We start from the raw sequence: 14,622 nt of genomic DNA, 5'->3' as shown, positions 1-14,622 counted from the left end.
AAAAAACAAAAAAACTTGACTATTTCCCTTTTCCCAGTGAAGGGATCCATTAAATGTTAGAAGCTTCCCTGCTTAAAGGAGTTACATAGTTGATTCATTCAATGACTGAGTTTAAAGAAGTTACATAGTTGATTCATTCAATAACTGAGTGTCTACTATGTGCAAACTACAATCTTAATGCAAAGACACACTAAGGAAGTAAAACAAAAGAAAGTAAAAATTTTACTTTCTTAGTGTGTCTTTGCATTAAGACTGTAGTTTCCAACTTACTATGTATTTTTTTCTTTTCTTTTATATTTTTTTAATTTTTACTTTTTTCATATTTGTAACTTGTTTGCAGCATGTAACTGTATATAAGGTAGTATGTTTTACACACTTGATCTCCTTTTTCTTTTTAAAGAGACAGGTCTCACTGGGTCATCCAGGCAGAAGGGCAGCAATCACAACTCAGTGCAGCCTTGAACTCCTGGGCTGAAGGGATCTTCCTGCCTCAGCCTCCCAGTAGCTGGGACCACAGGTACATGGCATCATGCCTGGCTAATTTTTTTTAATTCTTTTTAGGGTCTCACTATATTGCCCAGGCTGGTCTCAAACTCCTGGTCTCAAGTGATCCTCATCCTTCACTGATCTTTTAAGCTTCACATCTCCCTGATAGATGAGAAAACAGAAGTTAAATCACTTCATCAAAATCCTGCACCCAACCAGGTGTGGTGGCACATGCCTGTAATCCCAGCTCCTCAGGAGACTGAGGCAGGAGTTTCAGGCTACTGTCAACTATGATCTGTGAACAGCCACTGCATTTCAGACTGGGCAACAGAACAAGACCTATCTCTTAAAAGATCAATTAATTTAAAAATACAAAGAAATAAAAAATGTCCTTAAACACTATCTTGTCAGTCACACAAAACATGCCAATTAGAAGATAACATTCTAATAGTCACAAAGAAAACAAAGAAAAATCATAACCCAGTATCAGCAAGATATAGGCCTGAATTTGGCACAAAGCAGGCAATTAGTGAACATCTGCTACACAAAAAAGTAAACGTGTAACATTTGAAACCTACAAGATTCTTTGGGTTCAGTAAATCTTTTTTTAAAAAAAAAAATCATTAAGAACCATAAAGATGTTTAAATCCCTTTCCCCGGCAAATGTACCAAGAATTCATCACAAGATTAATTAAAAATAAAAATATGCATATGTAAGATACACATATAATTTGCTTCTTCTAACAGCAAAGAATAACAGACTGAAACAGCTGAAAAGTACATATAAATTAGTAAACATAGCATGCGGGGGATGCAAATTAAACTGTTAATAAAAATCATGAAACTATAAGAACACACATGTTGGCTGGGTGAGGTGGCTCACGCCTATGATCCTGACACTTTGAGAGACCGAGGCAGGAGGACCTCATGAAGCCAGGAGTTTGAAATCAGCCAGGGCACCATAGTGAGATTTTGTCTCTACAAAATTTTGTGTGTTTGTGTGTGAGACAGAGTCTCACTATGTTGCCTAGGCTGATCTCGAACTCCGGGGCTCAAGCAATCCTCCTGCCTCAGCCTTCCAAAATGTTGGGATTACAGGTGTGAACCACTATGCCCAGTCTCTACAAAAAAAAAAAATTTTTTTTTTTTTTTTTTAATCAGCCAGGCATGGTGGCTTATGCCTATAGTCCGAGTTACTTGGAAACCCGAGATGGGAGAAACACTTGAACCCAGGAATTTGAGGCTGCAGTGAGCAATGACTGTGCCACTGTACTCCAGGCTGGGTAACAGAGGGGACTTCATCTCTTTAAAAAGAAAAAAAGACAAACATGTCATAGTGCATAAGGAATTTGAAAAGACCCACAAATATTAGTAGGTCTTAGAATTATATGGACTTACTGTTTTAAAATCAGCAAAAAACAGTTTACAATAATAACTGATGGATATTATTCACCAATCATTGATACCTAAACCTACCTGGTATGGGATTTGGGGTCTTTTGAAAAGTTTCACCTACACCACTTAAGGGTCCCTCTGACCAATAAAGGACAGGACTGTAATGACAGCCCACTGGACAACATGAGTGATGTCCTACATAAATAGAAATCCGAGCTGAGTGTGAAGAATGGGCAGGTGCATGATACACAGCATGCTTCACACCTGATAGCACAGGCATCACAAGGGCAAGATGTTAAATGATGCTCTATGACTACAGCTCTACAACCAGTTTTCATTCACCTTAGCAAAGTTCTCCTCATACCAAGGTTGTAAGCCAATTATTAACTTTTTCTTGATACCAGCAAACAATGACAAGGGAAAAAAAATACAGGTATTTTTGGTTCCATACATGTCTTTCAAGACAAATCCAAACATCTGATTCCCAAGGTCATGTTGGGAAGTCAAGAACATCAGAGAACAACTTCAGACTGAGTTTCCATGAGTAAGAACTTTCCAAGGGGATTTTCTTATATTCTTACCCGGGCTTCGAATTCTGATGTTTCTTCCACATATCCAAGTCCTCCTTTTTGTAACCTTGTTGCAACTTCAATGAGATCACTGCGAAGAAAGTTTAAAAGCTCCTGGTTGCCATCACAGGATTTTAGGCCCAAATTTGGCTTCCGAGCTAGATGAATAGAATGAATAATGTCCTGGTACCTAGAAGAGTTGGGACAAGAGAAAAGGGGAAGAAACAAACTTTTGAAGATGTACCTTAAATTTCAATTACTTGAAAAACATGTTTTATTTCTAGACAACTTACTTAGGTCTCTTTTACCTCTCCTTGTTTTGTTTTGTTTTTCATTATTTCTTTATTTTTCTCTGAGACAGGGTCTTGCCCTATCACCCAGGCTGGAATGCAAAGGTGCCACCACAACTCACTGCACCCTCAAACTTCTACTTAGGCAATCCTCCCACCTGAGTCAAAAGTGGGACTACAGGCATGCACCTCCACACCCGGCTATTTTTATTTTTTTTAGGAATGGGGTCTTGCTATGTTGTCCAGGTTGATCTCAAACTCCTGATTTCAAATGATCCTCTCCCCTAGGCCTCCCAAACTGCTGGGATTACAGGTGTGCGCCATCACACCAAGCTACTTCTAAGCTTCTAATGGAAGGATTCAATCTTCATATTTAGTGAACAAAACAGGTCCTTTCAATTGAACACACGTACGTATCTAATATTCTGCCCAAAGAGAAGGAACATCATAGAACTATATTCCTTTGTGGATCTGTGTACTGACATTTTCCTTTGTTTTTCTTAATTTGCCTAGACATGTATATTCAGACAACATGATTCTGAATGCAATTTTACTTAATTTACACATTAAGCAGTGGACTAACATCAATATAATGTACCTATTTTCCTTCGCAAAGTCTGGCAATGGAGTAGAGTATGTACTGAACCATATTTTCCTTCTCTCTTCCATCAAACCTAAATTCAACCATGAAATTGAGCACAGAGTCAGAAATGAGAGGTGGCATTAAGCCAAAATCTTGTCCTGGCTTTGATAAAAATAATGTCTACAACAAATATGGCAGCTGCAAATTTAGATGGAGTTGATGCTACTGTGTAGACAGAAGACGGTTTTTTGGTTCTTTTTAATTCATATGGCATAAAATTCACCAACTTGAAGCATGTCCTTCGGTGGTTTTTATGTTGCAGAACCACCACAACTATCTAATTCCAAAACATTTCATCGCCCCAAGCAAAAATCTCTTACCTGTTAGCAATCATCACTCCCAATTCTCCTCTTCCTCTATCCTCTGGCAACCACTAATCCACTTTCTGTTTGAAACAGATTTTCCTATTCTTGATGTCTCATTGAATGGAATCATACACCACATGGACTGTGATGTCTGACCTCTTTCACTTAACATAATGTTTTCTAGATTCATCCAAGCTGTAGCACAGAACAGTACTTCATTTCTTTTTGTGGCTAAATAACATTCCACTGTTTGAAAATACTAAATTTTGGGAGTTTTTTGTTTCATTTTGTTTGAGACAGTGTCTAGCTCTGTCACCCAGGCCAGGCCAAGCCAGAGTGCAGGGGCATGATCTTGGCTCAATGCAACCTCTGCCTCCCGGGCTCCAGTGATCAACTCAGTTCAGCCTCCCAAACAGCTAAGACTACAAACACAAACCACCACACCCAGCTAATTTTTTTATTTTCTGTAGAAACAGTTTCCCTATATTGCCCAGGCTGGTCTCAAAACTCCTGGATTCAAGACATTGGCCTGCCTTGACCTCTCAGAGTGCTGGGATTATAGGTGTGAGCCACCACACTAGGCCTGGATATGTACTAAGTTTTGTTTATCGATCCCATCAGTTGATGGGCACTGCCATTGTTTCCATCTTTTGACAGAACACTTCTGGACACCTATCCATCTGGGCCTGCATCTACAAGGCTGTCTAACAACCATGAAGCTCACGGCTTGGTACTGGCACGTAATCTTTAGTGCATAATTCTGCTACTCTGTATACAGATGGCCAAAGGTATATTTTTCCAATAAGCATAGTGTGACAAGAAAATACCAGGCAATATGAACAAAAAACGGTTACACACATTTAAAATATTTTACTTTAATAACTTTAATGAGTAAGGGGGAAAAAACCCTCATATATTTATATCTAATGCTAAAGAGAAGATGAAACCCCTTACCTCTTCTCTAGTCTCTCTTTAAGTTGACTTTCTCTTATTCCCTGAGGGTGAAGACAGTTTAGCAACTCATCCAGCTCCTTTTGACTATCACATAAAAACCTGTAGGGGCAAAACAGACCTGAAAACTCTGAAAAAAACAAAAACAAACTCAAACACTAAGCAAGTGATCTAGAGCTGGTGGTGGGACTTAGGAGAACAAATTCCAAATGTGTTCAAAGTCTAATATCCAGAAGTAGAATAAGTGATTTACTATTTCCATGATGCCTAATGTTAATTCTGTCCTAGGACTTTGGAGCCAAAGTTAATTGGCATACTTGTCCCTTTCCCTTCAGAGAGTAAACCTATACCCAAAAGTCAAAACTGAAAGGCCATTAAACTACAGGTGATCACATAGAACAGATCCTCTCAAAACCAAGCTTGCTGCCTAAAAGCAGAGTTGCATACAAGGAAATGATGCATACCATTTTTATTAATAAAATTTAATTAAGGAAAATCTTAAATACCTCTATTCCCAACCATATTTAAGCTACATTTCTACTGCTTTGTAAGATCTATCACATAATATACAAAGTTATATTATGAGGGGAAAAAACCAAAATTCCAACCCTTAAAAAAACAAGTATCACCTTAACAAAAAAAAATCAGTTCTGCTAATCCAAGAAGTTTTGATATCCAAAATATCAAAGTCACACAAAGCATCCTGATCACATAATTATTAACTCGCTGGCATCACCATACCAAAACTTTGTTCCTTAACATTTAAAAGAAAAAGAAAGAGCAACCAGATGAATGCTCACATTACCATAGGTTCTGTCCTTGTTTAGGTGTGGTTGTCTCTACAGCAATTTCTGTTGCTGGTCCATGTTGTGTGTTCATGCTTGCATTTTTACCTAAGTTTGCTTTCTTACCTAAGAAAAATTTAGACATTAGGTTGACTACAGTAAATACCCAGTTGCTAGTTTCAAACCTCAGCCGTACTCACTGCCAAACTCAACAATTTATAACAACACAGGTGCTTCCTGTGAAATTTATCAAACGTATCTTCATGTATAATAGACGCTAGTTTCTCTTAATATCTTAAACACAACATGTTATCTCAGATATTTGCTCTCTGAAGTGGAATCGTTGCACCATTCCGAAGTTTAAGAGTACTGCAACTTAGAATGAAAAATGACTAAATATCTTTATATCAAAGCAAAATAAAGAATTTACTCCTTTTACATGATGTTAAGAGGAAAGGCATCTGTAGTAAAGCAGAGGCAACAAGAATACATAAATACTATAGACTTATCCTTGGAGGTTTCAAGAGTCAAATAATACAACTAACTTTTTTGTAAATCAGTTCCTATACATTGATATATGACTTTAACATAGATATACCTTAAGCCAATTTATCGAAGCCTATTTTAAATCATCACAGTATTTGGTTTTTGTTTTGTTTGTTGAGGTGGAGTCTTGCTCTGTCACCCAGGCTGGTGCACAGTGGTGCAATCTCAGCTCACTGCAACCTCCAGTCTCCCCAGTTCAAGAGATTCTCCCCACCTTAGCCTATTCCGACTAGGCTGGGATTATAGGCATGCACCACCATGCCTGGCTAATTTTTGTACTTTTACTAAAGATGGAGTTTCACTATGTTGGCCAGGCTGGTCTCAAATTCCTAACCTCCACTGATCTGCCCGCCTTGGCCTCCCAAGTGCGGGATTATAAGTGTGAGCCACCACGCCCGGCCAGTCAACACAATACTTGAAGCCTTACTTCATACTATGATTGTTTCTCTTCTCTTCCCCATTCTCTCCACTTTAACCTGAAACATCTCTGAATACTAACATATAAGCTTGTTTAGTCTTTTACGTTGAGTAATTTTATTTTTTGAGACAGAATGTTGCTCTGTCACCCAGGTTGGAGTGCGTGACACAATCTTGGCTCACTGCAACTCCTGCCTCCTGGGCTTAAGCAGTTCTCGTGACTCGGCCTGCCAAGTAGCTAGGACTATAAGCACCCACCACCACACCCAGTTTATTTTTGTATTTTTTGTAGAGATGGGGTTTCGTCATGTTGGCCAGGCTGGTCTTCAACTCCTGAACTCAAGTGATCTGCCTGTCTCAGCCTCTCAAAGTGCTGGGATTACAAGGCACAAGCCATCACACCCAGCCTCAGATGGGTAATTTTAAAAAGAAACTGCCATTCTGGAACTGGAAAACATGACACAAGATCTGCCAGGATGCTCTAGAAGTAAAGGGTCTGGGTTCTCAATCTTCTCTCAGTGCGCTTTAACTGTGTAGACGTTACTTTCAAGAACTGCCACCAGGCTTTTGAAACACCTTATAAAGTAAAACTCCTTCATCCTGCTGGAATCCCTTCCAAATCTAAACATCCAGACTCCACAGATACTGCTCTCAAATGTAACTGCCCTCACCTGAGTATTTATAATGTCTACCAAAACTAGATTTTTCTACTAAGTGACATAATCTATGTTCAATATAATTCAGCATGAAAACACCTTAAATTTGAAGTTTTATTTGAAGGAATGTTTATTTTTGTAAATCAGTAGTATTCTTCTTTAACAATTTTGTGAGTTTCAAGTTTGAGTTAGGAATTTCTCTAAAATGAAAAATTACTTTTAAAAAAAGATTTATCAAAGAAGCACAATAAGGTAGTATTCAGGAATCAATTTTCTTTTTTATCTTTATCTCCCACATGACACCAACACATAAGCAATTTTCATTAGGTTACAGACAGCAGAACTGGAAGGAAGCTTATGGATCATTGACCTAGTGGTTCTCAATGGGCAGCACTACTGCCTGTCAGGGGAAATCTGGCAGGATCTTGAGACATACTTTGTTCTCACTACTACCACCTACTGGCTATGTAGAGGGAAGCTCCTGAATAAACCACAACGCGAAAGACAGCTCCCAGAACAAAAAATTATCTTCCTCATCAGTATCATGGTGGGAGAAAATAAAAAAGATTCATCTGGCCCAAAATGTCAGTAACACTGAGGTTGAGAAAACCAAACCTAACCTAAGCATCTTATTTTTTTAATTAAAATTTGTTTCTGGGTCGGGCGCGGTGGCTCAAGCCTGTAATCCCAGCACTTTGGGAGGCCGAGGCAGGTGGATCACGAGGTCAAGAGATCGAGACCATCCTGGTCAACATGGTGAAACCCCGTCTCTACTAAAAATACAAAAAATTAGCTGGGCATGGTGGCACGTGCCTGTAATCCCAGCGACTCAGGAGGCTGAGGCAGAAGAATTGCCTGAACCCAGGAGACGGAGGTTGCGGTGAGCCGAGATTGCACCACTGCACTCCAGCCTGGGTAACAAGAGCAAAACTCCATCTCAAAAAAAAAAAAAAATTTGTTTCTTTCTTGAAATATACTCAACATACATACTTTAAGAAATAATATGAATATATATTCAGAAAATTATTCAGTGTAGGTTTCGGCTTCCCAAATAGATTCAGCATAAACAATGAATAAATTAACTTTAAAAGTAGAAGAAGAGGGTCAGGCACAGTGGTTCATGCCTGTAATCCCAGCACTCTGGAAGGTCAAGGCAGGCAGATCACCTGAGGTCAGGAGTTCGAGACAAGCTTGGCCAACATGGCAAAACCACTACTAAAAATACAAAAATTAGCCAGGTGTGGTGGCACACAACTGTAGCCCCAGCTACTTGGGAGGCTTAGGCAGAGAATCGCTTGAACCCAAGAGGCAGAAGTTGAAGTGAGCCAAGATTGCGCCATTGCACTCTAGTCTGGGCGGCAAGAGTGATATGCCATCCCAAAAAAAAAGGTAGAAGAGGAGGAAATGTAACACTGCCTTCTTAGCCCCTATACCTCAATTTTAGCCATTCAGGCACCTACGATGGCTTCTAAGGGACTGTTTGAAAACTTCTCCTATAAAATCTAATCCCCAAATACCCTAATATTCAAGCTCTTTATCTTCTCACACTATGCTTAGAACAAAAGTAGTAATCAAATCTGGGCTTCTTTCCTTCTCTCTACACATTTCACATCTACCCACTTCACTCAAACATACCTAAGACCAAAAATAAAGAAATTTTGCAAATGGAAAAGGGGACAGAGAAAAGGCAGTCCTTAACGCTGAGCCCACTTCAGCAGGGTGAAATAACTCACAGATAAACAGAGATACTCACTGCGGGGACAGTAATCCTCATCGGCAGAGTCTGTGTGCTCTTTGCAGTGATGGTTGAATCGGTAGTCAATGCTGTCATGTACCCAACCTTTTTCAATAAATAATCCTGGAACTTCATCAGAGAAGAGCCAGTATCTACAAACCACAACCAGTATTAATAAGACAATCAACAGATCAGAATTGCAGGATAATTTTACTCCTGGAGAAGATAATTACAGAGTGTCACTGAGCATTCAAAACCGCATTTACAGTATTCTTCCTCTTCAGAACTCGACAGATAAAAATTGTAAGGTAAATCAAAGCAAATAAGAAATGTTGAAACTGGAGACTAGTTTAATGTCTGTAATTTTTATGACTTCTCTCTTTTTTTAACAGAAATGGGTGGCTATCAGGCTGGTCTTGAACTCCTAATCTCAAGCAATTCTCCCACCTCAGCCTCCCAAAGTGTTAGGATTACAGGTGTGAGCCACCACAACTAGCCCTAATTTGTGTAACTACTACTATTTCTCCTTCTTTAGGTTTCACAAAATGTATGCATTTAAAACCTACTGCCATTTTTAAAGACTTGGATTTGGATTACACTTCACCTGTCACCATCATGTAAGCTTCCTACTTGTGGTATCTTCAAGGGCAGGAACATTCTCACTCAACTTTGCAACTCTAGCATTTGACACAGTTAATATTCAACAATCATCAACAATTCTGTTTCCAAACAAAATTGGAAAACTGAAGAGAGAAGCTTGTCTATTCTTGTACTTTAGGTAATTTTTGTAACTAATAGCAATGAAAATAGTCCTACAAGAAAACAAAAATTAGGTTTAGGAACTGACCTATTATGGTTTCGATCTGTACCAATAGGGGTCCTACGCATGACTAGTTTGGCCTTGGCAATTCCTTCCTGGAAAGCTTTCTCAGCAGCTGCTTTGTGCCTCCGTATTCGTTCTTCTTCAGCTTGGCGCTCCAGTTTCACTGTTAAAGATAAAAAGACTCAATCAGATATTTTCCTAGTAATTTCCACTCTTTCAAATTAAATATGGAGTAAAATGTGCCTAGTGTATAGTAGTTATCAAATCTTAATTTCCTTTCCCTAATTCTAATCTGTTATTAAGAAATGATATGTGGCCAGGCATGGTGGCTCACTCCTGTGATGCCAGCACTTTGGGAGGCCAATGGTGGCAGATCACGAGGGTCAAGAGATGGAGACCATCCTGGCCAATATGGTGAAACCCTGTCTCCACTAAAACACAAAAATTAGCCGGACATAGTGGCGCACGCCTGTGACCCCAGCTACTCAGGAGGCTGAGGCAGGAGAATCGCCTGAACCTGGGAGGCAGAGGATGAAATGAGCTGAAGTTGCACCACTGCACTCCAGCCTGGTGACAGAGGGACACTCTGTCTCACAAAAAGAAAAAAAAAAAAAAGAAAAGAAATGACATGCATGGCAGCAACTTCTACCTAGTCCTCCTGCACTCCTTGAATTTTGGTGACATCTCATCCCTCAACTCAATGCAAAATCTTTTAGCTCCAAAATATCGCTTTCTTTTTGTTTTAGTTTTTTGAGACAGTCTTGCTGGCTGGAGTGTAGTGGGGCAATCTCGGTTCACTGCAACCTCTGCCTCCCAGGTTCAAGCAATTCTCCTGCCTCAGCCTCCTGAATAGCTGGATTACAGGCACACACCACCACATCCAGCTAATTTTTGCATTTTTAGTAGAGATGGCGTTTCCCCATGTTATCCAGGCTGTTCTCCAACTGACCTCAACTAATCCACCCATCTCGGCCTCCCAAAGTGCTGGGATTACAGATGTGAGCCACCATACCTGGCCAAAATATCACTTAATGTATTTTAAACAATCCTGAAGAAACAGTTAACAGTTCATAAACAGGACTAACTGAAACATCTTCTGGTAGGTGCCACCTACGCGATCCTCAAAAAGATCACGATAAATAAAACTAGTAAAGTTAACTATTTCAAAATAAAATATACTTCAGTCCTGAGGAATCTGACAGTAATTTGGCTTAACAGCCCTGATGACAAGAAAAAAAAACCTGAAAAACAATGGCAGGGGAGTATTTGGGGATAATAATTATTTTACATTGAACACCTATTTTTCTAATTATTCAGCAAGTACCTGTTAATGATAAAAATGTTAATTTATTTCTGATCATTCATTAATTAGGTTTATTCTATTCAGTAGAAATTTCCCTTAACAACAAAAGCAGCCCAATAATTTTGTCTTGTTTTTCCACAATTGTCATAAACCCTGATACCACAGGGTACAGAGCAATGCTATTTACAATGTCAACATTTTAAAAAATGTTTTTTTTTTTTTTTTTTTAAAGACAGGGTCTTACTATGTTTGCCCAAGCTGGTCTCAAACATCCGGGCTCAAGCGATCTTCCTGCTTGGTCTCGAACTCCTGACCTGAGGTGATCCGCCCACCTCGGCCTCCCAAAGTGCTGGGATTACAGGTGTAAGCCACCACTCCTGGCCACAGTTATAGTTTCTTCATAGGTCTGGTTTTTTGTTTTTTTTTTTTTTTGAGGCAGAGTCTCACCCTGTCACCCAGGCTGGAGTGCAATGGTGCAATCTTGGCTCACTGCAACCTCCGCCTCTCTGAAGGGATTCTCCTGTCTCAGCCTCCCGAGTACCTGAGATTACAGGAGCGTGCCACCAAGTCAAGCTAATTTTTTGTATCTTTTAGTACAGACTGGGTTTCACTATGTTGGTCACACTGGTCTCGAACTCCTGACCTGGTGATCTGCCCACCTTGGCTTCCCAAAGTGCTATGGATCACAGGCATGAGCCCCTGTACTTGGCCTCTTCGTAGGTCTTTAAAATGCTAAGTACAATGGCCAGAGACGGTGGCTCACGCCTTTAATCTCAGCACGTTGGTAAGCTGAGGCAGGCAGATCACTTGAGGTCAGAGTATGAGACCAGTCTAGCCAACACGGTGAATCATCATCTCTACCAAAAATACAAAAATTAGCCAGGCATGGTAGCAGACACTTGTTATCCCAGCTACTCAGGAGCTGAGGCACAAGTATAGCTTGAACCTGGGAGGCACAGGTTGCAGTGAGCCAAGACTGCACCACTGCACACCAGCTTGGGTGACAGAGCAACACTCTGCATCTAAATAAATAAAATGTATACATTATATATGTATACTAAGGCACAGTATTACATATATATGCGAAAATATTTCGATGGCCTTAAGCAGTGTAAAGTAAAATCTGTTTAGTTTTCATTAGGAAACATACATTTCCTAATGAAAGAACTCTTCAAGCTGGCTGTGGTGGCTCAGGCCTGTAATCCCACACATTAGAAGGCTGAAGCTGGAAGGTCGTTTGTGTTTCGGGGTTCAATACCAGCCTCCACAAATAATAAAAAGATTAGCCAGGCGTGGTAGCACAAGCCTGTAGTCCCAGCTGCTCAGGAGGCTGAAACAGAAGGATCACTTGAGCCCAAGACGTCAAGGCTGCAGTGAGCTGAGACCGAACTGCTGTACCCCAGTCTCGGTGACAGAATGAGACCTTATCTCAAAAGAAAATAAAATTTAAAAGTAAATGTTGAAAAAGAACAAGCTGGAAGACTCACACTTCCCTATTCTGAACTCATTACAAAGCAAAGTAATCAGACAGTGTGGCATTAACATAAAGACAGACATACAGATCAATGAAATAGAATTCAGAGTCCAAAAATAAGCCAACGTTATCCTAGAGTCACATGATTTTTGACAAACGTGTCAAGGCTATTTCAAAAAAATGACACTGGGACAACTGGATAGCCACATGCAAAAAAAAATAAAGCTGGACTTTTACCTTACACTATAAAAATTAGCGAAAATAAAAGACCTAAATTTAAGAGCTAAAACTGTAAGACATTCCGAAGAAAATAGGAGTAAATCTTCATGACCTTGGATTTGGCAATAGATCCTTAAACCTAACACCAAATCTATGAGCAACAGAAGAATAAATAGATAAAATGAACCTAATCAAATTTAAAAAATATTTGTGCTTCAAATGATACTAGTAAAAAAGTGAAAGGCAGGCTGGGTGTGGTGACTCATGTCTGTGATCCCAGCACTTTGGAAGGCGGGCGGATCACCTGAGGTCAGGAGCTTGAGACCAGCCTGGCCAACATGGTGAATCCCCATTTCTACTAAAAATACAAAATTAGCCAGGCGTAGTGGCGAGTGCCTGTAATCCCAGCTACTCAGGAGGCTGAGGCAAGAGAATCACTTGAACCCGGAAGATTGACGTTGCAGTGAGCAGAGATCACACCACTGTACTACTCCAGCCTAGGCACAAAAAAGCAAAACTCCGTCTCCCAAAAAAAAAGTGAAAGGACAACACACAAAATAGATGAAAATGATCTGTAGACTGGGTATCTAACAGGGAGTTGTATCTAGACTATATAAAGAACTTGTACAACTGAATAAAATGACAACTCAATTTAATAATGGGCAAATGAACTGAATTAGTATTTCTCCAAAGATACACAGGTAGGCAGGAGACACATGAAAAGATGCTCAACATCATTAGCCATCAAGGAAATGCAAATCAAAACCCACAATGGGATACCATTTCACACCCACTAGGATGACTATCATCAAAAAGTCAGAACCTTTAATTCACTGCTGGTGGGCATGTAAAATTGTGCAGCCACTTTGGAAAACCATCTGGCAGTTTCTCAAATGGTTAAACATTACCATATGACCCAACAATCCCATTCCTAGGTATTTAGTCAAGAGAAATGAAAGTGTATGACAACACAAAAACTCATACACAAATGTTTATGGCAGCATTATTCTTAAGAGCCAAAAGATGAAAACAGTCTAAACGTTTATCAAGTGATGAATGATAAACAAAACATGGTATATCTTTTGGGTTTTCTTTTAAAAATGTTTTTGGGCCGGGCACCATGGCTGGCTGGGTGCAGTGGCTCACGCCTGTAATCCCAGCTCTTTGGGAGGTTGAGGCGGGCAGATCACCTGTGGTCAGGACTTCAAGACCAGCCTGGCCAACATGGTGAAATCTCATCTCCATAAAAACACAAAAATTGGCCAGGCATGATGGCATGCACCTGAAATCTCAGCTACTTGAGAGGCTGAGGCAGAAGAATTGTTTGAACTCGAGATGCGGTAGTTGCAGTGAGCCAAGATCACACCATTGCACTCCAGCCTGGGCAACAGAATGAGACTCCATCTCAAAAAAAAAAAAAATGTTTTGGAACTAAATAGAGGTGGTCTATTTTGTGACCGGCTTCTTTCACTTGGCATAATGTTTTCAAGATTCATTCATGCTGTAGTATGCAAAACATTATGCTAAGTGAAAGTCACAAAAGACTACCTATTTATTATACAATTCCATGTACAGAAAACGTCTAGAATAACAAATCTACAGAGACAAAGTAGACTGGTGGTTGCTCAGGGCTGGGGAGGATGGGCAAATGGGGTAATGACCATTCAAGGGTAGGTGGTTTCTGAGATGATAAAATGTTACAAAACTGACTGTGGCAATGGTTGTGCCTTATCTGCGATTCTACTGAAAACACTAAATTATACGCATTAAGTGAACTAATTACACTGTATGTCAATTATTTCTTAATAAAGCTGCTTTTTAAGAGTTCAGATTTGATGGTGCCATCAAAGCCCAAAATTTTCAAGTTCTTAAATCTTAAAGGACAGGTTACTTATCAGAGTTGGTGACTGTGCTAGGGGCTTCAAATATCTTGTCAATCAATTTTATGGCAATCTTAGCAAGCATATGAGGAAAGTGAGGCATGGATAAGAAACCAGCCCAAAGGAACACTGTACAGCTAAGTCA

At 39.8% G+C, this 14,622-nt stretch overlaps 1 protein-coding gene across 1 annotated transcript in view; it reads right to left on the bottom strand.

Moving 5' to 3' along the window:
• Window positions 1–14,622, bottom strand: part of BAZ1B (bromodomain adjacent to zinc finger domain 1B) — an 84,592-nt gene that overhangs the window by 21,003 nt on the left and 48,967 nt on the right. The window contains exons 8-12 of the mRNA XM_037740390.1: window positions 9,626–9,764; window positions 8,797–8,930; window positions 5,445–5,550; window positions 4,643–4,741; window positions 2,454–2,640 (exon numbers count right to left, since the gene is read on the bottom strand). Coding sequence (XP_037596318.1) covers window positions 2,454–2,640; window positions 4,643–4,741; window positions 5,445–5,550; window positions 8,797–8,930; window positions 9,626–9,764 — 665 coding nt within the window. The remainder of the gene's footprint in view (window positions 1–2,453; window positions 2,641–4,642; window positions 4,742–5,444; window positions 5,551–8,796; window positions 8,931–9,625; window positions 9,765–14,622) is intronic.

Source organism: Cebus imitator, unplaced genomic scaffold, assembly GCF_001604975.1.
Source record: "Cebus imitator isolate Cc_AM_T3 unplaced genomic scaffold, Cebus_imitator-1.0 Scaffold82, whole genome shotgun sequence".
Classification (NCBI taxonomy): domain Eukaryota; kingdom Metazoa; phylum Chordata; class Mammalia; order Primates; family Cebidae; genus Cebus; species Cebus imitator.
Note: the sequence above shows the minus strand (reverse complement) of the source record. Positions and strands in the feature narration are given on the sequence as shown.